The sequence below is a fragment of the Elephas maximus genome, chromosome 7, assembly GCF_024166365.1.
Source record: "Elephas maximus indicus isolate mEleMax1 chromosome 7, mEleMax1 primary haplotype, whole genome shotgun sequence".
Taxonomy (NCBI): domain Eukaryota; kingdom Metazoa; phylum Chordata; class Mammalia; order Proboscidea; family Elephantidae; genus Elephas; species Elephas maximus.
Genome location: NC_064825.1, coordinates 72,863,998 through 72,890,544, shown reverse-complemented (window position 1 = coordinate 72,890,544; position 26,547 = coordinate 72,863,998). Strand labels below are relative to the sequence as shown.

The window sequence follows — 26,547 nt, the reverse complement described above, 5'->3', positions numbered from 1 at the left end:
TGGGCTCTCAATGGCAGAGAAGTGACACCCTCATCGTCTGGTTTGAGGGTGGCGGTCTCCAGCAGCAAGGGAAACCCAGGCCCGAGCATAAAACTGATGTGAAGTAGAGGGCTATTTAGCATGGACGATTACAGAACTTCCTTATGCACACCCCCAGATGACCACAGGGCCTCCACCTCCCCCGCCTTCTGTGTCTCCATTGGTCCCACCTCTGAGACGCTTTGCAGGTGGGCTGCACCTCCACACCACTGACCTGGATGACATCCCTTTGGATATGTTTTACTACCCCCCCAAGACTCCCTCTGCCTTACCTGTGAAGCCCCTTCCTCCACCCTCCAACCCACCCTCCAAGGTCCCTGCACCCCCTCTACTTCCTGCATCTGGCCGTGTGAGTGCCTCATCTTCACCCTGGGTGCAACGCACTCCACCTCCCATTCCCATCCCTCCCCCACCATCCATTCCCACCCAAGACCTCACTCCTACCCGCCTGCTGCCCTCGGCACTGGAGGAGGCACTGGGCAACCACCCCTTCCGTGCTGGGGACATAAGCAATCCTGTGGAGGACTGGGAGGCAAAGAACCACAGTGGGAAGCTCACCAACTCCCCTGTCCCTGAACGGAGCTTCCCACCCAATCCAAAGGTACTAACTACCCCTGTTGAGCATGCTCTGCTTGGAAACAGGAAGAATGGGGAGGGCTGCTGTTTCCCATGTTCTTCACTGCTCTGTGCATGGAGATAGGAGGAAACATGACCCCACCCCATTGTCTAGGGATGAGTCCCCTCACCTGCATGTTGTAGACATCTTGCATGTGTATGGTTTCTGCTGATTTTGAAGTACTATATCGTATGGTAAATTGCTGATGTGTGATCCTTGGGATGAGTAACAATATATTCATTCAATGTTCATTGCTCTCTCTTTGCTCCCCTTGGCTAGTATGAGCTGGTAACTTTCAATATAATACTGGCAAGGCTACGTTAATGAATAGTCAGAACTCTTTGTCACATGAAAGTCCGTTCCTGATATTAGCCCAGAAAGCTCTGAATATGGGATATGACTCCTTTGTTTAACAGGAAAAGGAAAAAAAAAAAAAACACAGGGAAAAGACATTAGGCTTGTAAATGAAGTAATAATACTGTCAAATTCAGTACTAGGACACTACAGTCATTACAGTATCATTTTCTATGGCATCAGCCAGCTGCACTGGCTTGAAGTGTAATACCCAGCAATTTCTGGCCAAAACCTCCAGCTACAGAAAAGATTAGGATAAGAGAGTTCTAAGAAATCTCCAAATTTACTATTAAAAGACTAGAGATGTTTTTCTTGGACATCAGGAAGCTGGGCAGTCATGATCTTTCTCAAAAAGACATATTTCTTATTAATTGTTCTTAATCCAATGACTATTTTTGGAAGAGGCAATCCCCAAGGAAGACTTGGAACTTTGATCTCAAGGAGGGGAAAAAAATTCCTCTGTTGCTATAGCCATGGGACCAGGTTCCCATCAGAGCTAAAGCAGCTCATAGCAGCTGAAGGCAAGGCCTTTGGGGAGAGGAGGGTCAGTAGCACCTGACCAGTGATTTTTATTAACCTTCTTCCATGGATTGGCGTTTCTGTGTGAGGAGGAGAATAAGATGTCTCATAGCATTCAGGGGACCTTGGGGGAAGGAAGATGTGAGTGAAGAGAGTGCCAGATGGCAGCAAGGCTGAGCTTCCATCAGGGCAACTCTCAGAGACTCCCTCTGGACTTCTGCTGGGGCCGTGAGCCCTGAAGCTCCAATAGAGACAAGTCTATCTGTGCCAGGAATGTCTTCCCCCAGAGCCCAGCCAGGAGCCAGTTTTCAGGGGACTGAGTTAGCCTGGTACAAAGGGGCACACCCTATGATGGGCCCCCACCAAGATGGGCAGCAGCTTTTCCTTGACAAATTCAACTCTGCAGTCATTGATTGAGTACCTGCCTTGTGCCTCTCTGTGTGAGGTGGAGGGAGGAGCAGTGCTGACGAGGATACAGAGTAGACTGGCATACCTGTGGGTCCAGTGACTTTGCCACCTGAAGGATGAGCAGCAGAGCTGGCAGGATTCAGCTATAAAATGGGTATCGGCTGTGGGAGGGATTCATTCTAATGAGAAGCTGAAGACACCTCTGTAGGGTAGAGGGCTTATGAGCTCAATCTTGGGGAAGGTGAGACATGAAGGAAAGAGGAAAGCCATTTCAGGTACAGGGAACATAAAGATGGCAAGGCAAGAACAGCAAGGAGATGATCAAGTGGTTAGACAAAGCAGATGTGTTGCATCACCTCCCTCAGGTGCTGCTCCTACTGGTCTTGATATTAGCCCACCTTCCAGGAACAGAAGATGCTTGGTGCTGCAGTCTGACACCTGAAACCATGGTCAGAGAACATAGGAGGGGGGCTGGATAGCACCCATGGCTGCTGAGAGAGAACCTTGCAAGTGTATCATCTGAGTGACAGTGGCTGCTGATGCCCCCAGCCAGGCTATGGCCCAGACCCCTGATTCTTAGAGACACTCAGTAGTTTCTGTGGCCTCATACTATACCATGGCCAATGGACTTATCTCTTTGCCAAAGATCACATCTCCCAGAACTGGCAGGGAGAATGGACCAGCTGACTCAGCATGTGCATGGGTGTGAATTTGCATGTATATAAAAGTGCCATGGCTGGCCTGGGCCACCCCCACCATGACCTCACATGGGTCTCTCCTAAACTAACCCCTGTAGACATTTTGCCTAAGTCCACAGCCCCCACGAGGCCCTGGTGTATCCACCATCTCCAAACCTGTCATGGTCCACCAAGAAGCCAACTTCATCTGCAGGCCAGCTGTGAAATCCGAGGTCCTGGTAAGCCCCTAGGGTTCCCTCCAGGGCATCTCCAGGGGAGCAGACAACAGCTGCCTCTGGAGGGAAAGAGAGGTGGGACGTAAACTGAGATCAGAATCTCCTAATGTCCTCATTGTCCAAGATGAGGCCATATGGGTATAAGTGAAATGGAATGGAATTAGTAGAATGACCAATGGAATTCCTATTCCCCACTTGACCAAATGGCCTGGAGGTCCACCTAATAATAACGTTGTTGTTGTTAGGTGTCGTTGAGTCGGTTCCAACTCATAGCCACCTTGTGTACAACAGAATGAAACTGCCCAGTCCTGCACCATCCCCACAATTGTTGCTGTGTTTGAGCCCCTTATTGCAGCCACTGTGTCAGTCCGTCTCATTAAGGGTCTTCCCCTTTTTCACTGACCCTCTACCAGGCATGATGTCCTTCTCCAGAGACTGTCCTCCTGATAACATGTTCAAAGTATGTGAGAAAAAGTCTTACCACCCTCACTTCTACAAGCATTCCGGCTGTACTTCTTCTAAGACAGACTTGTTTGTTTTTTTGGCAGTCCACAGCAAGTCCACTCCCTTGCTCTGTTTCTCTTCTCACCTCCTGGCAAGGGCTGGGAGTCTGAGGTGTGGGCTTGGGGAAGTGGGGAAGGTCGGCCCGCCCCCAGTAACCTACAGCTGAGACTTATGTGTCCCTTTCCTGGGGCTGCCCCGTGGCTTACTGGCCTCCCACCCTCAATGGGAAGAGAGCCCTGCCAGAATTTTTATCCCCTTTTCAAGGAAACCCTATCCAAATGTCAGGGCAGGACAGCTCAGATATTTATTTTGAGATTTACTGTACTGTCAGCTCCCCGAAGAGTAAAGTTCATGCTCCTATGACAATTTGCTGATGCCTCCGCGTTATGTTCTCTGGCTAATGACAAGGGTGGTGTCTGAGTAGAAGTGGGAAGCTGCTACACCCAGAGCGGCACAGCGGACCCCTAACGTTCATCAGGCTGTGTCTGCTTGGGGAGGGAGATGGGCAGGGCAGCGCCAGGCTGGCAGGCCCAGGGTCGGGCACCAGAGGGCAGACGAGGCCGATTGGTAATGTCCAGTGTACAATTCTTTTTTTTTTTTTTTTCTGGCAGCCACAGGAAATGTTGAAGAGGATGGTGGTTTATCAGACAGCTTTCAGACAAGTAAAATGATACCCGTCGTGGGGCGGGGGGCGGCGAGGGGGTCCTCCCGGCCCAGTTCCTCCCGGCTGTGGCTGACTTCTACCCAGGGAGTGCTCATTCCGAGGTGGCCCAGAAAGCCCTCTGCCGGGAGCCTCAAACCAGAACTGCTTTCCCCATTGCTGGAGGGCAGGGGTTAGGCAGGGTCTCATAGCAGGCAGAGGCCCCTAGGCTTATTAGATCCCCTGACCAGGCTGATAAAGCAGTCGGATCCCTGGCGGCTCATTAATGTTTGTTCAAAGAGGAGCAGGGCGGAGGGATCCCTCAGAGGGGCAAAGAGACCGAGATGGGGCCTTGCCTAAGCCCTAGGAAGGGGCTGCCTGAGGGGTCTCTGTGCACCCTCCCCTGTCTTGTCTGTTCAAGGCAAATCACAGCTTCACCAAAACGCACCTGATACCAAACAAGTGTTAGAGAGAAAGTGGTGGTCCAGGTGCCCCATTCTTCCAGGGCGCTCTGTGGATGGGTGTGTCGAAATCCTTGCTCGTCTCCAGTATCAGACAGGCTGGCAGACACTGATTCTTCCCCGCCCCCCCCCCCGCCCCTACTCCCGGGGTTTATGCTAGAGAGCCATCTACCATTTTACAACCAGTGGAAGAGACCCTAAGCCAGAGGAAGAAAGATGTCCCAAGCAGGCAGCCCTTGCTTTCTCCAGCCTCCTCCCTGATACCCACCTGCAGACCTCAGGCTGATTTGACCACAGGCAGGGAGCAAAATGAGAGGTGTCACCTGTACAGTGAATCACAGGGGGTGTCTGCAAAAGGGGTTGCTCTCAGCGCAGGCCTGGGGAGTGACAGGGTACAGCTTAACACTTAGAAGCTGTGATGTGCCAAGCACACTTTCTAAAGACTTTATGTGTTTACTCAATTAATCTTTACAACAACCCTAGGAAGTAAGTGTTAATATCATCCTCATTTTATAGATGAGAAACTGAAGTAGAGAGGTTAGGGAACTTGCCCATGATGGCATAGCTAGTGTGAGATCCTGGGTTTGAATCCAGGAGGTCAGGCTCTGTAGTCTGTGTCCTTAAATATTAGGACACCCTGCCTCTCAGTGCACCACCATTATGAGTAGGCTTTTTAAGACCTGGCTGTTTAGTGCACAAATCAGCCTCAAAGGGAGACAGGCAGAATGATGAGGAGTCCAAAGCCCTAGGCTGGAAGTCAAACCCTTGCTCCAAGGTCCACTGACTGAGAGATCTTGGGCATGAACATGACCTCCCAGGGCCTCTTTCTCTATCTGTTGAATGAATGAGGGATTGGACTCCATCTTTAAGGGCCAACCAACTATAATAGCTTATGAAAGAATGAGATCTAATGACTTACAGTGGAAAAAAAAAAAAAGTGAATGAGACCTAAATTCACACCAAGAGCCAAGTACCTGTCATCTGGCCTATCCCTGAGAGCACATTCTTAGGGGAAGGGAGAGAGAGCTCCGACAGGCAGACCCAGTGCCTAATTTTTCAAAGAAACAGCCAGGGGCAGGCAGGGCTCTCTGAGTGAAAGAGCATTGACCCAGATTCTGCCTAGTGACTCCCCGCACCCTGGATTTTCTTCCTCCCCTCCTCTGCCTGTTGCCTGGACACCCACAGACCCACCTGAATGTGGCCTCAGACCTGAGCCAGGCTCAAGACCTCTTTGGGGTTGAGCCTGGAATGGAGGCCAGTGAGGAAGGATGGCATGGGGTTGCCCAAAGATCCATCTGCTGATATTGGACTCACATTTTGTGCCCAGGGCTTGATTGCTGCATTCCGGGCATAGAGGGGACTATAGTCCCCCCATTATGCTGACCACAGGCCCCAGGAGACACTGTACCCATGCTCGCTGTGGCCCAGGGAAGTTTGTGTACTGAGGGTAGTTCCACTGGGCCCAGCAAGGCCTGTGGGGGTACCTGCCATGGGCCTCTCCTCTACTCCACCTTCCCGTGGAGACTAGTAGAGGCCCTGTTGCCCTCAGGCTTAGAATTCCCAGCCCCTCTGGCTTGTGGTCTCCACTGCCTCCATTGTATGTGACTCCCGGGGAGGGACGGTGTGTTCTGACTCTACTCCCTTCTCACTCTTATTCCTAAATCTCGGGAATATTGTTCCCACAGCAATCTCCCATCAAGCCAGGTCCTCTGAGCTGTGTGTCCTTACCTCTTCTTCCTTGGCTAAAGGGCCAACCTGGGCTCCCCAGAACCTGGAGAGGGCTCTTACCTTCTAGATAAGCATTCATTAAGAACAGTTCCAGACACCAGGCAAGCACAGACACCCCTGCCTCCCACCTCCCTCTTGGTGCCTGAATCCCCTGGCCTCCCCCAGTCATCTTGTGGTGGGTTTCCCCAGGGTGACCAGCCTCTTGTGCAGTGTTGGTCCCTTCTTTGAAAGTGTTGAAGGGAAAAGACTCTAGATTTAAATTCAATTAAAAGAGATTTTTATTAAGTTAAAAATGAGGGATTGGCCAGTGTGCACTGGGCACAAAAGACTATCAGAATCTATTGAATTAAAATTAGGAAGTTTTTAACATATTGTTATAGAAGGAAGTGAAATTAAAATGTTTTTAATTGGTTATTTGTTAATATATTATTTTTAAAAGTGAGAAACATAACATGGGAATACGTGATTTGTTTAAAAAGTTTTTTTTTTTTATGAGAAGGTTTCCTTGGGAATGACCTGGTAACATTTGTTTTTGGCTTTGCTCCTTTGTGAGAGCATAACTTCTTTTTAGCATAGTTTTTTGTTGGTTAAGATAAAGTATTCTTTATGGAAAATTCCTCCTCTAGGTAGGGGAAGCAATAAAACAATGAGTTTCAGTTTTTATTCTCCTTTCTCCCTGGAAATTTTTATAGTGATTATAACTTTTAACAAATGCTCGCACAAAATGGATGCTAGCATTAACTACAACCTTTTAACAAACTTTTATATACAAATGGATTCTAGCCCCTGGACTCTGCTTCAGCCTCAGTACTTCTGGCCAAGCACATGTATGATTTTTAAGGCCCCGTATGTTATTCCCTCCTTTTGATTAAAGATTTCCAGGGAACATGGAAAGTTTTGATCACACTTGCAGGCGTACTTTCTTCTGCATGAACTGTGTGTTGTACCTGAATGTTTTCTTCTGCACAGGCTAGACTTTTTTATGACATGTTACTCCTAGGTAGCTATTCCACTACTGGTACTTTAGTTGCTAGGAAGGTCTGGCTTTCTGCATTATGCTTTGGGGTTCTTTATTATGCTGTGTTCTAAGTAGTTAAATTTTAGGAATAACTTGACCATTTTGTGAGGGTAATTAAGGGTGCAGGAGCCATTTATGTTATTACAGAAATAAGCTGAATTTATGTACATGATTTTTTTTCAGGTGGCTTAGAGCAACTACCTAGGTTAGAAATGCATTTTTGTAGCACATTTTGCAATTTCAATGACTATTACAATTAATATTAAAGAGTATTATTTTTATTTGTAACACATTTTATAACCATGATTTAATACTTTGGGGTAGCCAACTAAAAAGGTTGGAAAGGGATGGCAGGCATTACCACCAGGGTAATAGAGTAAAGCCAAACCTCTTGATGTATTTTACAGATGCTTTCTTCTACCTCTCCAGTGGTGTTAATCTAAGAGCAACAGGAGGGGTTTGTTACAGTACATGTATGCCTCCTCGTTGAGCTATCAAGAAATTTAGGGCTATTCTGTTACTTAAAACTATTTTGGCTAGAGACTTTTGTTGGGCTATTATTTTGTTATTAATATTATTAGCAATCTGTGCCATAGTGGCAGATAAATTTTTAAGAGACTTTTATAGTTCTATTATACTAAAGATTGGAATAAGAGCCCTTAAAAAGGATTATCCCCACAATTTTTTTTTTGGATGTTTAGCAATAGGATTATCTTTTATGCAAGCATCTCGTTTTGACATAGTTAATATTTTAATATTACTTATTCAATGCTTGCTGTTATGAGTATAAATATTAAGTGGAACTTCCAAAGATCCTAGAGTATGCTGCCCCCTTGTTCTGTATTTCCAGGGAATAGCTCAAGTATAAGGATTATTATGCAGGGATGGGTTGAAAAGATGACTGAAGTTTGAGTTTCCACAGAGAAATGCATACCTGTAGGGTGCATAGATTACCATTTTGGTTTGCTGTTTAGCAATGAAGAAGTTTACATGCATTAGCCAGATCTTGATAATATTATTGTTGCAAATAGATAATCTCCGAAAATTTAACTTTAACAGCGTAATTTTATAAACAGGGATTGTTATACATGGGATAACTGAGATTATCATATTTAGGGTAAACAGTTTCTAATTTTATTAAATGTGCTTTACACCATGAAAAGTAATTTGGGGGAGTTTTCATATATTGTCCTAAAAAACTTCTGGATTGATTTTTTTCTCTTTTTTTTTTTTTTGCTCCCTTACAATTATGTGATATAGTTTTAGGTTCAGTTAGATTAAAGCATGGTATTTGAGGATATGTAGATAATTTAGGGAGAATGCTAAAGTTTAACTTTAATGGCTCCTTTAAGTACTGAACTAGAGTTAATAGCTGGCAGGAGGATAACATAATAGTTTAATATAGGAGATGCCAGTGGGTCATAATTTTCCTGTATTGGTTGAGGGCTCTGATGACAAATTTAGAAATTTGTTATATTTTGTTGCACAGGCGACCAATTGGGCTAGTTTTATAAAGGCATTTTCCCTTCAATGGTAGGAGGGGGAAAATGTAGGCAACAGTTAGAACAGTAGAAAAAAGACTTTACACAAAATAAGTGTAATATAAAATATATTCTGTTAGAATGAGTACACCACTATTACTAAACTTAAACATTTATAAAGGATTCATTAATTGATTTATAGAAGAACAATTTCTAAAGCCTAAAACAGATATGGAACAACATCAGGAAATAGTATAGCAATACACAGTTCAGCTATATCAGCACGGAGCATCTGCACAGGCCTGATCTAATGATCTGGATTCCTCAGGAATCTGTGTTTGGATGCTGGTTTCATCTCTGGGGCATTTTTAAGTTTTAATTTTAATTCTCCATTAAATTCTGCTGTCCAAACGGAGGTGGAAGTTTTCTTCAGTTGGAAAAGATGTACCTAAGGTTGTATTTTCTGTAATTTAGCAGCATAAGGATTAGCAAGCAGAACTACATATGGTTCTTTTTAATGAGGCTCTAGGGAATTTTTAAACTCTCTTTTATATATATATATAGTCTCTAGGAACAATATTAGGCAGATTTGGGGATTTGGGGTTTTGGTTGTTCAAAGCCCCTTTAAACTGTGAAAACATCCTTTGGAGCATTGAATTAAAAAATTGATAATATTTAACAGTATTAGAGTTGGTAAAAGTTACACAGGGGAGGGTTATTTGCTTTTGAAGAATTACTTTTTCATTATAGTTATTTTAGCATTTATTTTTTGAAGTCCAAGGGCGGAATCATTTAAAACACTCCGAATATATTTAGTTAGAATTTTGACATGTATGACATTTTCTAATTTTATTGGCGGTATAAAAAAATAGAAGTTAAATGATTACACTGTTGAAATACAGATCTGGGCTAACAAGGGAAAGAAAAAATTTTAAAGTTTTTTTAATCTAGAAAAAACCATTAACAATGTTTTTATTTTTTATATAAATTTTATAGTAATTTTCAAATTTTATTCAGTTCCATGTAGCCAATTTTGGTTCCATGTTATTTTGTATTAGCAGCAACTTGAAAAACTGTTAGTTTTTACATGAGTTTTAAAATCTTGATTTAGTCTTATGGCATTTATGTTTAAAATATTATGGCTCTCTCTATGAGTCTGATACAATCTATTTTGTGCATTTTTAGTGAATTAGCAAGGTAAAATTTATCTGTGAATGATAAACCTAAAAATGGCTATGGCTAATTTATAAGAATAATTCTTAAAAGTGAAAAGACTTGGTGGGCATTAATTACAAAAGTAATGTAAAGCTAAATACAGTTAAATAAAAACCTTAGACAAAAATATCCTTAAATATAATTATTATTCTTATTTTTAAGGAGCTTTAGAATTTTAAGGTACAGTACTGTATAGTTAGGATATATTAAGAATATATTAAGCTAAACATTTGAATGGTAATAAAAGTTCTGTGGAAAATGGTGTGAATTCTTTATTGAAATCATTGGCTTTGATAATGCTAGATTTAAAGGAAACAAAGTTATGACTAAAATAGTAACTGAAATAATAAAATCATGATATAATATGTGCTTGTTTATAAAACAAAAACAAATCTTTTATGGCTTTTTACTTTCAAGTTTGTCAGGAATTTATTACAGATTACTGAGAAACAATACTTCATTTATTTAAAGCACAGATTTTTAAAGGTAAAAACCTTAATTTCAAAAAAAAAACTTTGTGGCTTCATTTTTGATTCAAGAATTAATTTTGTTGAACCTTTTTGTTTTTGAAGCAGAATGTGTAAAAAATAAAATTAACTCTTTAACCCAGTAATTAAACTGTTAACAGTGAAAACTCTAATTTTTTTGCTTTGTGTTATTTGATATTAAAAGTTCTTAAAATTCATATAAGTTAACCTATTAATTATAGCAATTAAAAACTTTGACTATATTAAACAAATTTCTTTTAATAAATTTTAAAATTTCTTATTTTGTCATATATTTCTTATAGTATAACTTTTTAAGTGGCATAAAATGAACATATTTATTATTAGATTATATATATATTCTTCTGTGGCATACAAGTAAGAGCCTATTAACTATTAGTCTAATATTAGTAAGTTATCTAGTAATTTAAGTTTATACATGTTACAAGATATAATTAATGTAAGCAGTTTAACTTTCTTTTTCTTATTCTGGAATTAATAAAATTATCTCTTTTCCTTAAATAAGACATTTTATATAATATTTAACTTAAATTACTTAGAAAGGTTTTGCTTTTAAGATTGATATACCAGACCCAGTGCCCTCGAGTCGATTCCGACTCATAGCGACCCTACAGGACGGAGTAGAACTGCCGCATAGAGTTTCCAAGGAGCGCCTGGCAGATTCGAACTGCCGACCCTTTGGTTAGCAGCCGTAGCACTTAGCCACTACGCCACCAGGGTTTCCAAGATTGATATATATTACAAAATATAAAAATTTTTATTAGAACAAATTTATCTTTATTAATTCTTGGAACTATTTAGAGTATTAAACTTGTATAAACATATTTACTATTAAACAAATTAGAGCAAGTTATTTGAGGAAACATTATAATCTAATTTTATAATACTGTCCAGAGGTAGAAAATTATTATATTTTTATAATTCTTTTTTTTTTTAATGTTTCATAGGTTCTTCAGAGAAAGCAATTTTATTGTAATTTGTGTCTTTAAGGCTTTGTTATAAAATATATATATATATATTTTATACTAATTAAAAATAAGCAATCTATAGTAGATGGGAGTTTGTTTTGTAAAGTGATGTCTGAGATTTTAAATTACTTTAAGTATATTTTGCATAAAATTGGTTAAGAGTTGCTATTGGCATTACTTATTTTTTTCAAGATTTGGTGATTTTACCTAACCATGCACATAAAAATTTAGACTGCAACAGTGAAGTGTTGCATTTGGTTTCTTAGGGTCTCAGTTAAAAGACCCTGAGATTCCTTGCAGCAAGTCTTGCCAATGTGCACAAAACCTAGGTTAACAGAAATTTTAAAGCTGGTGTCCTGGACCAAGAATGTCTGTAAGAGAGCAGACAGAAAAACATTTGCTACACTGCAAAATAGAAAATGAATTAAGCTTTATTGTAAAGACTTTCTTGGCTATAAAAATATCAGTAGTATTGTGGCAGGGAAAGCTTTAACATAATGGGAAAATCTACAAATTATTACCTCTTCGTAGTGCTTTAAAAGGTGTATCTGAATTAAATCGAAAACAAATAGGACATTGAGGAACCAAAAGTGCCTTCACTTATATTATCTTTCTTTAATGAGAGCCCTCATATAGAGATCAAATCATGGGAACATACTAATGTTTGGGGAAAACTAATTTGCTATTTCCCTCTGTTCATAATTTGTATCAGGGCTTTGATAACAGCTCTCCTTTTCCTAGTCTTTTTTTTACTTATTGAGCCATTTGCTGATGTTTCTTAAGGCTATTTGGAGTTATTCCAGTAAGGTTATAATTGCTCACAAATAAATTAGGATAGTCTCTATTATAGTCTTTTATAAGAGTAACAATTAATTTTGGGGCAGTTTTATTGTCTTTTTTATTAATTTGGTAACAGTTTTTTTGCTTTACTTGCTTTTTTTCTTGGCAGTTAGAACAATGAGAAATTCTATAGATGGTAGCTTTAAAAAACTCTTTATCAGTATTTTTCAAATAAGGGAATCATTTATCTCTTCCTAATTTTTTTTTTTTTTTAATGCAAGGGTAAATGTAAATTAAACAGTTTCTTAATTTGGTAACAATTATTTCTGCTTTCCTTTTTTTTTTTTTTTTTCTTGGCAGTTAGAACAATGAGAAATTCCATAGTTGGTAGCTTTAAAAAAAGATTTCTTTACCAGTATTTTTCTAATGAGAGAATTATTTTATTTCTTCCTAAATGAATGCAAGGGTAAATGTAAACAGTTTCTTTTTTTCCTTTTGTTTGTAATTTTGAACTTTTGCCCAATTAATTTTTCTTGAAAAAACTTTAGGGATGGTGTCTAAAAGGAGCTTAGCTTACTGTTGATTTAAGGGTTATTTAAACAGTCTAAAGTGGATTTGAACTGCTGACCCTTTGGTTAGCAGCTGTAGCACTTAACCACGACGCCACCAGGGTTTCCAGTACTATATTGAGGAAACCCTGGTGGCATCGTGGTTAAGTGCTACAACTGCTAAAAGGATCAGCAGTTCAAATCCACCAGACACTCCCTGGAAACTCAATAGGGCAGTTCTACTCTGTCCTATTCTGACTCACTGTGAGTTGGAATCGAGTCTATGGCAACAGGTTTGTTTTTTGTTTGTTTGTTTGTTTTAATATTATATTGAAGTAGGAAATTGTTACATTTTTATAAATTTTTCAGTAAATAACTGACAATTTAGTAAATGTATACCTGTTGTGCCTGGCTCTGAGGATAAATCCTTTTGGGGATTATTTTATTTTATTTATTTATTAAAGTTTTATCTTTCTTTTATTGTGCTTTACATGAAGGTTTACAGAGCAAATTAGTTTCTCATTAAACAATACACATGTTGTTTTGTGACATTGGTTGTCAACCCCGTGATGTGTCAACACCCTCCCCTTCTTGACCTTGGGTTCCCCATTTCCATTTGTCCAGCTTTCCTATCCCCTCATGCCTTCTCGTCCTTGCCCCTGGGCTGGTGTGCCCATTTAGTTTCATATATATGGTTGAGCTATGTGTATTATTGTTTGTTTTATGGGCCTGTCTAATCTTTGTCTAAAGGGTGAACCTCAGAATTGACCTCAATACTGAGTTAAAAGGGTATCCAGGAGACATACTCTTGGGGTTTTTCCAGTCTCTGTCAGACCAGTAGCTCTGGTCTTTTTTTGTGAGTTAGAATTTTATTTTATATTTTTCTCCAGCACTGTCCAGGACCCTCTATTTGGATCCCCGTCAGAGCAGTCAGTGGTGGTAGCCAGGCACCATCTAGTTGTGCTGGACTCAGTCTGATGGAGGCTGTGGTAGTTGTGGTCCATTAGTCCTTGGGACTAACCTTTCCGTTGTGTCTTTGGTTTTCTTCATTTTCCCTTGCTCCAGACAGGATGGGACCAGTGGAGTATCTTAAATGACCACTCACAAGATTTTAAGACTTTTTGGGATTATTTTAACCTGGTGTTGGTGCAGTAGTTAAGAGCTACAGCAAGCTACAGCTGCTAACCAAAAGGTTGACAGTTGGAATCCACCAGCTGCTCCTTGGAAGCCCTATGTGGCAGTTCTACTCTGTCCTTTAGGGTCACTATGAGTCAGAATTGACTTAACAGCAACCAGTTTGGTTTTGGTTGGTTTCTATGTAAGCTTTTGCTTCTCCTGGCTCCATAAGCATGTGTCTCTTCCCTTTTTCTGGGCTTTTAAAAGTATTTCTTCAGCCATCTTGTTCTAAAGCAAGACTAGCCTGGGCATCTTTCCAGCCAGTGTGTAATTTCTTGCTTGGCTGGGTTTGTAGTTACTGTGGTTTCAAAGTCATTAATTTACTTGTCTTTTTAGTTCCTATGGTTTGGGCTAGTTCATGAGCTATTAGTCTTAGAGCAGGGGTGATTTTTCAGTCAAGCTGATGCTTTTTTTAATTAAGGCTGAAAGTTCAGAATTAAGAGTGTTTTTAGTTTAAAGTAGAGAGAGAGAGAGAGAGAAAATGTCTGGCAAAGAAGCAGAAAAAATTTTTACTAGGCACCTGAAAACCAATCTACTATACAGAAAGTTAATTTTTACTGAGCTCAAAATTTTCCCAGACTGGCCACTGGTCTGAAACTCTATCTCTGGCAAGTGCATACCATTTTAATGCAGCCCATAAGCAGCATTCTCCTATTTTACCAGAGCTTCAGCACATACAACTCAGAATTCAAAAATCTGCAGGTACAACCACACATCACTAGATGGCGTTCAAGTTTCACCTTTGAGCAATCTTAAAAGACAAACCACCTATACAGAGAATTACTTTCAGCTTTTCCAAAACTACAAAAAATACTCTTGGAAAATATATTTACATCTGAACTCACTGAAATGCTCAGATTTAAACAACACAGAAAGTAAACACTTACCAAGATGTCCAAGAGATTCCAAAAAGAAAAATGAAACAAAAGGCTTAATAAAAAATCCCAGAGGACTGTGCTGTAAATTTCAGGGTTCAAATCCAAGAGTGCTTACTTCCGTGGGGTCCCTGGAGTCCATGGAAATGGTAGGGCACAAAAGGCCCTCTCAGTGGTGCCTGTCCTGGTCCTCAGCCCTGCAAGGGTCCCAACAAAGAAAGATAGCTTTGGATCCCACTGCTGCCACCAAAATATATTGTAGGGGAAAAAGACTCCAGACTCAAATTTAATCAAAAGAGATTTTTATTAAGCCAAGACAAAGACAGTCATTTCAATGAGGGACCTGCCAGGTGCACTGGGCACAAGAGACTAGCAGAATCTACTAAATCACAGTCAGTATTGATGAATAACCAATCAGAATTTTTGGAGGAAGTGAAGTGAAAAAAAAATTCTGATTGGTTATTCATCAATACATCATTGTCCAAGGGAGGAAACATAACATATGAGAATACATAATTGGCTTAAAGAGTCTTTGTTGGCCACATACCATTTAGTTACTATGGGGAGGTTTCCTCGGGAATGGCACAGCAACATTTGTTCTTGGGTTAGTGACTGGCAAAGTGTTCTCAGGTCAGTCACAAGGAAATTGCAGTACACTCCTTTGTAAGAGCATAACTTCCCTGTAGCACAGCTTTTTTGTTGGTTAAGATAAAGTACCCTTCATGGAACATTCTTCTCCTAGGTAGAGGAAACAATGGAACGATGAGTTTCAACTTGTACTCTCCTTTCTTCCTGGAAATTTTCATAATGATCAGCTATACATTTTAACAACACTGACACAAAGTGGATTCTGGCATTAACTATAACCTTTTAACAAACTTTTATATAAAAATGAACTCTAGCCCCTGGACTCTGCTTTAACCTCACTACTTCTGGCCAAGTACCAATATGATTTTTAAGTCCCTATGTCAGGGGTCAGAGAAAGGTGTGAAGAATTGGGCTTCACCCGCCAGGGCCTGGCACTGACCTCACTTGGGCCATTGGAAGAAATGAGGTAGGGCCTAAGAGAACTTAGGGGAGTTGTGGGGAGATGAGGCTTTCAGCAAGGCAGGCACTGCCTGCCCAGACCAACTATACAGTCAGAGGGTCCCCATGGCAGCCAGAGATGCCAGCTTGCTGGAACAGTGCAGGACCCAGGCCCAGGGCCTTCAAACCAGGGCTTCGAACTGGTTCATCCATGGCTGATGAGACAAAATTGGGACAGACCTGAATTATTAAAATTTGAGTGATCCAGAACAATAACCATAATGGGAAAAATTACAGGTCAAAGCCCTGGAATGGGAGACTCAGAAGAGGTGTAGTGAGCCCTTTCAAGAGACTGATGCTTGAGATCGGATTATTGCCAGGACTGAGGAGAGTGACACACATGCAAAGCAGTGCAGTCTGCTGCCATCTTTGAGCGGGGCACCACTGTTTCTCACTCTGTGCAAAATTCAACGGGCAAGAGATTTGGTTGCTATGCAACATGTATGCTGCCCTTGTTTTCTAAGAGGGAGATACAGTTTCTAGCTGGGCTATGACCTGTAATTTTCCCTTCCTGGTTGTGGTTAAAATATGGTTAAAAATTTGGGTCTGTTCCAGTTTTGTTTCCTCAGCCATAATTAAACCAGGAAGAACAGGTTCAAAGCCCTGCTTCAAATGCTTCCCTGTAGCTTCCTGCTTCTCACTGGCAGGGGTGCTCTGGCTTTTGGGGCTGCCAGCTCCTCCCTGAATCCCCCAACTAGGCCATGCCTGGCCCTCCCCTGGCCTCTCCCCTACCTCTGACCTTTGGATTCTGACCCATTCACAATCTTCCTCCTCTTCCCTGAGCCTGTTTCCTGCCGTAATCTTCAAGGGCCTCTCTTCTGAGATCCTAAAGCCCACCCTTTGCTTCCAGGATTTCCGGAAATATGAGGAAGGCTTTGACCCCTACTCAATGGTAAGAGTTAACTTCCTCCCCAAGGGGGTTTATCCCAGGCCTGTTGGGCAGAGTGTGTCAGGTGGTGGCCTGTTCTGGGCCCCAGGACTCCCAGGGATGGGGGGGGAATGAGGAGCCCCAGGGATGCCCCAAACTGCTCCTTTGAAATGTGTGTGTGTGTGTCTGTGTGTGTGTATGTGGCTTACACTTACTGTGCTGTGTGTTTATAAGGCATAATCTCACCCAGTCCTCACAATAATCCCATGAGGAAGCTACCATCCCCATTTCACAGATGATGACACCAAAGTGCAGAGGTTAATTTGTTTGCTCAAGATCACACAGCTAGTAAAGTGGGGATTTGGGCTTTGTGTGGCCATATCTATGTGTGTGTCCATGTGTCCCCCATGGGGCCTGTGTCTCCCCCAGTTGAAGACCAATGGGACAGAGTTGGCAAAGCTGCCCCTGGCCCATGTGTTCTGTGGGGCCCAATATCTCCCAGGTGCCTGGCTTGCACTTCCATCCTTCCGCCACCCCCATTTTCAGGCAGACTCAAATCTCCTCCATTGTGTTTTTCTTTCTAGTTCACCCCAGAGCAGATCATAGGGAAAGATGTCCGGCTCCTGCGCATTAAGAAGGTTGGACAGGTCCCATTCTCCTCTGCTCCCTTCCCCTTCCCCTTTGGTTCCCTACTTTCCTACTCTCAAGATGACCCTTCAAACCCCCACCTTTCTCCCTTCTCCCTGTGGGATGCCCCCTCCTCTGGTGGGACCACACGCCTAGGTCCTGCTTGGCATACATGTCCCACTTCCTCCCTGATGGCACTGCTGTTGGTCCCATGCTTCCCCTGCCCTCTCTGTGGCCCTGTTAAGAAGCTCCTTGGTGCTCAGTTGTCCACGGGCTGTTGTCTGCTTGGCACCCCAAAGCCTGTTTTCCTCTCACCAGGAGGGATCCTTAGACCTGGCCCTGGAAGGCGGTGTGGACTCCCCTATTGGGAAGGTGGTTGTCTCAGCTGTTTACGAGGGGGGAGCTGCTGAGCGGCATGGTGAGTGGGGACCAGCCATGCTCTGGTTTGGATATGATGTGGTGGTTATTCAGAGCCCTCCAGGAGAGTAAACAGCTACTTATTGGAGTGGGCTGGATGATTGCTCAAGAACACCCTCCCACCTGGGTCCATCCACCCATCTATCTTGTCCTGTGTGTTATCTGAGGGCAGACCATGATGCCAGGACTTGTGGGGACACAGACAAATCAGATATCACCTTGCCTTCCAAGGGCTCCAGATTGCCAGACACTGACAAGACTTTGCCTTTCCAGAGGCATCCCTGCCCATCTTTGCTTCACAGGGTGCAGCCCAACTCCACATTGTTTAAATTTTTAATTATTTCAGGCATAGGAAAACATATTGAAAATAATATAACAAACACCTATGTCTCCATCACCCAGCTTATGATATAAAACATCACAAATACAGTCAAAGTCCCCTCTGGTTACATTCTCCACCCTCCCCCCAGAGTTAAATGACTGCTTTGAATTTATACCCTTCAATTTTTTTTAATGCTTTATTTTTTAAATAAATGAAAAACATAACATATACTCTTTAATAAATTCAAACAATATGGATTTGTATAAAATGGACAAGTGACAGTCACCAGCTACCTATCCGCAGTCCCATTGTCCAGAGAAAGCTGCCGTCCATAGTTTAGTCCCTCACTACTTTGGACATGCAAGTAGCTGGTACAAGTTTCCCCAAGAGCACATGTGTTTTAAGCCACCACAGCTGCCATCTTCACTAACACACACCGCAATCCTTGTGGGCCTTCATGCCCAGGCCCACAAAGTTTTGATTGACCTATTTCAGTATCACCCAGAGTGTGTTTTGTGGACACTGGAACTGGAAGAAAGTCTTCAGAAAAGGGTTCTGAAAGTCAAAGAAGTGTGTGAAGCCATGCACAATTTATCCACTTCTTGGAGAGCCATGATACATACTAACATATTAAAGGCTCTGACAAGTCCTGCAGTGACTAACTCTGTTTAGCTTTTAACTCAGCGTTTCACAAATTTATTAAACCACAGGACATCTTATCTAAGGATACTTTTAACATAATTCATTTCTTCAACAAATATCTTTGGAGTTCCTATTTCATGCTAGGCATTATCTTAAGTGCTAGGGATATAGTGGTGAGCCCAAAAGATAGTCCCTGCCCTCATAGACCTTACAGTCTGGTGGGAGAGCCCCTCAGTAAACAAGTAAACAGATATATGATTACAAATTGTGAAAAATGCTATGCAGAGAAAGACCAAGATGCTGCAAGAGAGTAATAGGAAAAATCTGCTTTAGATCGAGCTGGGAATCAGAGAGGGTCCTCTGAGGAGGAGACATTTCATCTGAGACCTAAAAGAAGAGAAGAAAGAGGGGAGAGTGTTCCAGATGGAACAGCATATGAAGGCTCGGAGGCAGGAAAAGAGCTTGGCATGCTGAGGGGCCTGAAGTAGAACCATCTGGCCCGCACATGGAGAGGGTCTGTTTGCAGAACTAATGTTTCTGATAACCTCACTGGAAATGCAGGACTGTCTCCTTTTGGCTTTGGCCAGAGCCAATAACAGAGGCCCATTCAAGAGCTGTTGTGGTAGTACCTCATCACCAGTGTCCCGAGTCTACTGAGCCAGGGTGAGAGTGTGGGTGGGTGGGTGGGGGAAAATGCCCTCGTGTAACCTGGTGGGTTGCATCGCCTCCTGTTTTCTGACCCCATGTGAGCTTTCAGAGCCCAAGGCTCAGGCCTCTTCTGCAGCCCCACAGTGGCCCCCCGCCAAGCCCTGGGCCTGGCACATGCCACATACAGCCAGATCAGCTAATCAGCCTCATCTCTTTTGGCAGGTGGCATTGTGAAAGGGGACGAGATCATGGCAATCAATGGCAAGATTGTGACTGACTATACCCTGGCTGAGGCTGAGGCTGCCCTGCAGAAGGCCTGGAGTCAGGGAGTAAGAATGGCCCTCTGCTTCCCTCTCTTGCTTGCCTGCCTACCTCAAACCCTGGACTCTGCAGGGTGCCCCATTCCAGGGCAGTATACGGGGTCCAGGCAACCTTTGAGTGACACCGACATACCCTATCCAGCCAATGGTATAAATCTGATGAAATGGGATTCCAAAAAATAAGTGTCAATTCTTGACCCTGGGTTCAAAAAGCCAGTTGCACAGACTCCAGAAGACCAGGTATGGCATCCCACTCAAGAAAAAGACTTTAAGGTCTTCTCTAACTGCACACCAAACAGGAATCAACAGAGTGCTTGGGGCTACTAGAAAGCATTAACAGAAGTAGAGGGCCCAGGATGAAGGAGGGGCTGGTAGTCTTCTCCATACTCATCAGACATCCAATTGGGTCAGGGCCACCACATGAGGCCTTCCAGGCTGTGCACTGCACAGTCCGAGGGTGCCCTCCTACAGAGTACAGCATGAAGGGTTCCCCCACACCTTGTGCAATGCACAACCCTGTACAACTGTATGCAGGCAGCCGAGCCTGAGGTATTAAGTTCAGTGCCGAGGAAGCTGATCGGATGGGACTGGGACCCCCATGAAGGGATATGGAGAAGAGAAGACTCACGGGTAACATGATGACTGTCTTTGATTATCTGAAGGGCTGCATTAGGGTAGAGGGTAGAGAAGTATTCTCTGTGATTCTTGAGGGCAGAGCTGGAACGGATGGAGAGTGGTCCTGGGGAGAGATTTTATAGCCTAGTATTAGGAGCTATCACATGGCAGAGGGGCCTAGTGATGGTTCAGATTATTTTCATTGGATGCATGCAAGCCAAGGATGGACAATGATGGACAAGCCAAGGATGGCAGTGATGCCATTGAGGGAATTCAAATGTTAGGGTTGGAAAACTGGGCCAGAAGTTCCCCAATTGGCTGTGCATTAGAATTAAGTAGTGATTTTGTTAAAAATATGTTTCCCAGGACCCGCCTCAGACTTCCAGTGGCCAAGTCCATGAGTCTACAGTTTAAAAAAAAATTCCCCAAATGATTCCAAGATTGCCACTTGGCCCTGGTTCACAGATCACCATTTGGGAACTTTGAGGGTCCTGAGACCCTGGCCTCTCTGGTTCTGTAGCCTTAGAGACTGGAAGCTTTCCCAGACCATAGGGCCCATCCCCAAAAGGAGGACCCCTAACCCCCACTTGGCCCCCATGGGAAGAAGGCTCCAACCGGCTGCCCCTGGGCCATGGTGTCCAGGAATGGGAATAGAGTGGCAGGGGCAGACATGCCATCCCACCCTGAGTGTGTCTCCAGAGTCACACTGCTTCTCCCTACAGGACTGGATTGACCTTGTGATTGCCGTCTGTCCTCCCAAGGAGTATGACGATGAGCTGTAAGTGTGTGCTGGCACCTAGCCCACTGCCTCCTTTCCTCCTCCTCCAGAATCTTGGCCTCCTTCTCCTAGCCCACCCCCACTTTCACCCCAAGCACACCGTTTCTAGTAGTAGTAGCTCCTAGAGAGCCCCTGGCCTAGAGAAATCCTAGAACTAAGTCATACTCCTCAAGCATTGTCAGCACTGTCTCCAGGGCCATCTTGTCTAAATTCTTCTTTACCTATGGGAAACTGGGCCCCAGAGAAGCTCAAGGTCTCAGACCAAGTAAAGGAAGCTGGGACGGAGACTCAGGATTTCTGATTGGTGACTCAGAACTTCTTCCATTACACCATCAGATAGTTTAAAGATTTCTGTGTCCATCCTTCCCTCTCTGTAAGGTCTTCCTGATGCTTAACTGCATTCTCTCATGCGGCATTTCTAGGTGGGCAGGACTGCAGGCTTTTGGTCCCTTCCCATGAGATCTCCAGAGAGCTTTGGCCCAGTCTCTTTCTCTGTATTCATTATGTGTTTGTCTCTTTCTGTATCTGTTTCATTCTCTCATTGTATCTGTGTGGGTCTCTCTCATATTCTCTCTTTCTCTCCTCTTCCTTTTCTTCCTTTTCTTCCTTTTCTTTGTCTCTCTCTCAATCTCTGTCCTTCTCCTTTCGCCCTCCTTCCTTCCTGTCAATCTCTCTCTCCTCTCTCTCTCTTTTTCCCTTTATCCCTCTCTCCCTTCTCTCTTACCCTTTTTCCAGGTTTTCAGAATGGGTTCTTTTCCATTTGAGCCCCTGCCGAGAATTTGTATTTCTAACCCAGATACACTGAATCGAAATCTGCATTTTAACAAAATCCCCGGGTAATTCTTATGTATAATAAATTTTGAGACCCACTGCTCTACTAGCAGCATTAGCAACACCTGGGAACTTGTTAGAACTGCGAATCCTCAGCAGGAGTTGAACCTGGTTCAAAGCCCTGTCTTTTTCTTCATTCCTGTTTCTCTCTTTCCCTGGCTCTGAGTCCCCGTTTCTCTGTGTTTGCCATTCTGCATCCATTTCTCTCTTTCTGTCTCTTGGTGTCTCACCTCCATCCTTACCTCATTGCATCACCTCCCCCCACGCCCGCCCACACTTGTCAGACCTCTGCTGCCTGTACCTGCTTGTTTCCACTACGAGGCAGAGGCTGAGTTCCCTGCCTGTTTTGAAGAAACAAAGCCCATTCAGCTCCTAATTCTGAAACCCAGGGCCTGTGCAGGACCTCAGGCAGCAGCCAAGTGAAGGGAGAGGTCCGGCGGAGCCCTGCCCGGGAATAGCCAAACCCTGTTTTGTTTCTTGCTCTGCTCTGTGTATGTAGCTCTTCTTTTGCCTCCTCTGCAGCCAACAGCCCCCAGTTGGTCCAAAAGTTCCTTGTAGACCATGCTCCCATACACAGACACAGGCTCCTCCTGCAGCTAGGGCCCAGCAGTCCCCACGGTGAATAGGCAGACAAGGTGTAGGGCCCCATCTGTTCATGCTGCGTGCAGCGGCCATTGGCTGCTGACCCTGTTGGCAGGTTCTTTGGACTGGCACCTGGAGGGATGTGTGAGGTGCCATCCCTGAAATGCTGCCTGGGGCCTGCCGTTGGCCACACTTGAAATCCGTGGGACTCAGAGGTCCTGCCGCTCAGGGCAGCAGAGCCCTGTCTGTAACACCTACCTGGGACTTGGGAGTCCTGCCTCTCCACGGTCCCTGGGACCTGCCACGGGTCCTACGCAGCACCCAGATGGGCAACTCAGAGCATTTTAAGGCTGGTCCAAAGAACCAGGTTTGGTGGGTTGGCGTTGCTCATGTCCTGTTGTGACCTATTGTGGCCTGAGCCATACTCAGACCAAACTGTCCTTTGTCCCTCTCACTCTCTCGGGTGCAGGCTCTATCTGTGGAACACAACATGGAGCCTAGCTATAGGATGTTTCCCACCTGTGACCAGGCTGTGCCCAAGGACAGAGCTGGCAGGTGGCTGTGAAACCAGTGTTTGGTGTGGCCTGAAGTGCCCCGCTGGCACACCCTAGCCTGTACTTTTCTGCTATAAGTTTCCCAAAACATGCCCCCAAGACAGTTGGCCTTTTATGCTGTGGCTTCTGGGATAGCCTAATCGGCCCAATGTTTTCTGTCACTTGTCATCTGTTCTTTGCGAGGGATCGCAGCTCTTCTTCCTCCTGGTCCCCTCCTTTCCCACTCCTGGCAACCATCTACTTTCTCCCTGGCCTCCTCTGTGCCATGGCTGTGGCCAGGGTGTAGTCACTGGTGGGCCATACAGGGTGGGGGCTCCAGAGGCTGAGAAGGCCTTGTGCTGCCAAAGTGGGTACTGCTCAATGTTAGGGCCCTGCTCTGGGCTGAGTGTGCACCCACAAGGCCTGTACCCACTTGGTCTATTTCCTCTTCCCCACAGGACCTTCTTCTGAAGTCCAGAGGGAGAAACCAAATTCATTCTAGAAGACAATGGGCTCTGGACCCACCTCCTGAATACAAGGCCTGGGACCAGCTGTGAGAGACACCCAGGCTGCAGGCACCAGAAGACATCCTGGGAAACCCACACCCAGCACCCAGGGATTTCAGATGCCCTTTGGCCCTGAGCTAGGACTGGACAAGGAATACTTGGGGCCACTCTTCTGAAGGCCAATGTGGAGAGGCGGGAGCCAACCATTCTGAAGAGAGCCCCTGGAATCCACACTATTTCTTTTCCTCTGGCCCTGTGAATTTTGTCTCTCCCAGCCCTGGGGAACTCCTCCCTTGAACCCTAATAGGACCTAACTCTTGGATCTCTCTCTCCATCCCTCTCTCTTTGCTGTAATTGCTGCCACAAGCCTTACTCTGAGCTCATTCATAAAATAAGCAGATTTTTTCCCATCTTACAAGTGTGAGTATGGATTTGGGCAGTGGACTCAAGACTCTCATATTAAAACCATAAGGTTTTGGCCCTGATTCAAGAGTAAGAAAGAGTGCAGGGCCATGGTCATGGTCTGACATGAAGGGCATGATCAAATGGCCAGGGACTAGCTTGGAGCAGAGACTGAGGGTGCAGGAGATGGGCTGGGCTGGCTTCAGTGTCTTTTCAGTGGAGAGATGCCAGGAATTATGTCCATGTGGCAGAGGGTTTGCTCAATTCCAGAAAGGGTAGCTGAAGGCAGGAGACCCAGAGGGTGTGCTTGAGGTGTGGGGTGCCCCAGCTTCTCTCAAGAACAGCATGGCCACAGCTGCTTCTCATGAGGTCGCCAAGACAGGATATGATTGAGGGGTGCAGGTGGCCTTACTCCCTCCATGAAATTACACGCAGCAGGACATCCTGGAGGAGATAAGGGTTCGAGGCAAGTATGTGTAACTCCAGGGGGCTAGTAGGGGATAAGTCAAGTCCCTTCTGTCAAGGAGGGGTGGCTTGCCCAAGATCCCCTCAGCTGGTGGCAGAGCCGCCCTTTCCACTGCACCACACAGTAGAAACACAAACCTAAAAAGGCTGAGGCCTCAAGGATGCCCTTTGACTTTGAACTTTTAGCATTTCATCAATCTCATTGAAGTTGTTCCCACGGCTAGTCCCTGGGGTTTGTTGAGCCAGCTTGAGCCTCTCACCTCTGTATCTAGGAGTTGAAAGTGAAAGGTCTGAGTTTACAGCCTCTGTTCTTCTGAGACACCCCCTTTGGGCCTGTGCAGGGCCGGGAAGCTTGTTCTCACCAATTTCAGCCTAATTCCCAAGACTGAGGTTTGGATAAGAATCTGTTTCCAGAGCCGAAAGCCCTGTTCTCCCTCTGTCCCTGCAGTGACCCTTCCTGGCTCCCTGGGGCCCAGGCTGGCCATGCCTCTGTGAGAACTGGAGGGGGCAGGCACAGCCCCCAGGGAAGGTAGGTGGGGCTGATGCAGGGACAGGCCAGAGGGCCAGAGGGCCAGAGGGCCAGGGGCTGCTCTCCTTCTGGCCTGGGGTTTGTACCCAAGGAGCCCACCCACTGGTCTTAGTAGAAATAAGATTGCTACTAACTACCAGGTGCTTGCTTTGTGTCAGACACTGTGCTAGGCCCTAAACATAGTCATCCATTTAATCATGACAATGAACCCTATGAGGTAGATAATTGCTGTTTTCACTGAGGAAACTGAGTCACCAAGACATTAAGTAACATAATCAACGTTAAATAACTAGTAAGTGGGTGGCAGAGCCAGGATTTAAACCCAGTAGGGTGATTCCAGGAGCTCATATCATTAACCATTGTATGATACTGCCTCAAATAAATGGAGAAGAAACCATACAGAATCTGAATTTAGGGGCACCAGGAAAAACTCCAACCAGAAAAAAATTCCTCCCTGCCTCTATTTCCTCTCTGCTTTAGTGTGTCCTTCACATTGCAGGTGAGCCAGCCAAACCCCTGCTGAAAACTCTTCAGTGACTCCCTCGTTGTTCTCAGGACAAAGTCCAAACACCTTAGCCTGCATTCAAAGCCCAACATCACCTGGCCCCTGACAACTTTTCCAGCTCCATCTCTTGTCAATCATTTCCTTCCTTTCAGCTACACCAGAAACTCTTCAGTTTCCTGGACTTGACATGCTCCATCACTTCTCTGTATCTTTGCACATGTTCACAATGCCCTGTCCTCCTCATGAACTTCTATGCATCCTTCAAGGCCCATGCCAATTATAAAATGGGAGCTCAGTAAGTGTGAGCTTGCTGCTCCCTCCTGGGGTAGGCTGTTTGGGTTACAAGTGACAGAAACCCAACTCCAAATGAACTTTTAAGGAAAAATTCTTGAGTATTTGATGTCAGGTTTGGCTGGATCTAGGTGCTAAAAACAACGTCATTAGGAATTTGTTCTTGCCACCTCTTGGCTCTACCCTCCTGTGGTTGGCTTCATTCTTAGATGGGCTCTTCCTGTATGATGCCAGGGTGGCCTGTAGTATTCCAAATGTATTCTACCAGGTAGTGCAACCCCAGTAGAAAAATCGCACTGTTTCCTAATTAACTCCATTGCTGTCAAGTCAATTCTAACCCCATAGGCCAGAGGAGAATTGTCCTATAGGGTTTCCAAGGAGTGCCTGGTGGATTCAAACTGCTGACCTTTTGGTTAGTAGCCGTAGCTCTTAACCACTATGCTACTGGGGTTTAGTTCTAGCTAAATCCTGATCGTTTACTCTGATGAGCCGGACTTGGGGGTATGGCCATCCCTGATTGGCCAGACCTGGGTCACATGCCCACCCTTGGAGCGAGCGGTGGAGTCACCTGCAGCAGCACCACATGGACTGAGTGGAGAGGAAAGGGTGGTTTCCAAAAGAAAATCGGGGTGCTGTTAGAGAAGAATGGGAAATGGATCTGAGCAAACAAAAAGGGGTGTCCACCAAGAGTCCCCTGTCCCCAGCAGCTCCCTTCTCCCTCTTTTTCTTCTTTTTCCTCTCCCTGTGACCTACTTTGGAGGAACCTGAGGCCCAGGAAGCCAGGGGCCCCCTTGTGCCATCTCTGCAACCTTCGGCAACTCTCAGGACCCA

The 26,547-nt window shown here is 44.5% G+C and overlaps 1 protein-coding gene across 2 annotated transcripts in view; it reads left to right on the top strand.

The window, feature by feature from the left end:
- Positions 1-23,956, top strand: part of USH1C (USH1 protein network component harmonin) — a 59,115-nt gene extending 35,159 nt beyond the window's left edge. For both annotated transcript variants that reach the window (XM_049890585.1, XM_049890584.1), the window contains 6 exons: positions 16,686-16,727; positions 17,288-17,341; positions 17,649-17,748; positions 19,582-19,688; positions 21,017-21,072; positions 23,477-23,956. In XM_049890585.1, the coding sequence (XP_049746542.1) occupies positions 16,686-16,727; positions 17,288-17,341; positions 17,649-17,748; positions 19,582-19,688; positions 21,017-21,072; positions 23,477-23,489 (372 nt within the window). In that variant the 3' untranslated portion in view covers positions 23,490-23,956. The remainder of the gene's footprint in view (positions 1-16,685; positions 16,728-17,287; positions 17,342-17,648; positions 17,749-19,581; positions 19,689-21,016; positions 21,073-23,476) is intronic.
- Positions 23,957-26,547: the final 2,591 nt, after the last annotated feature.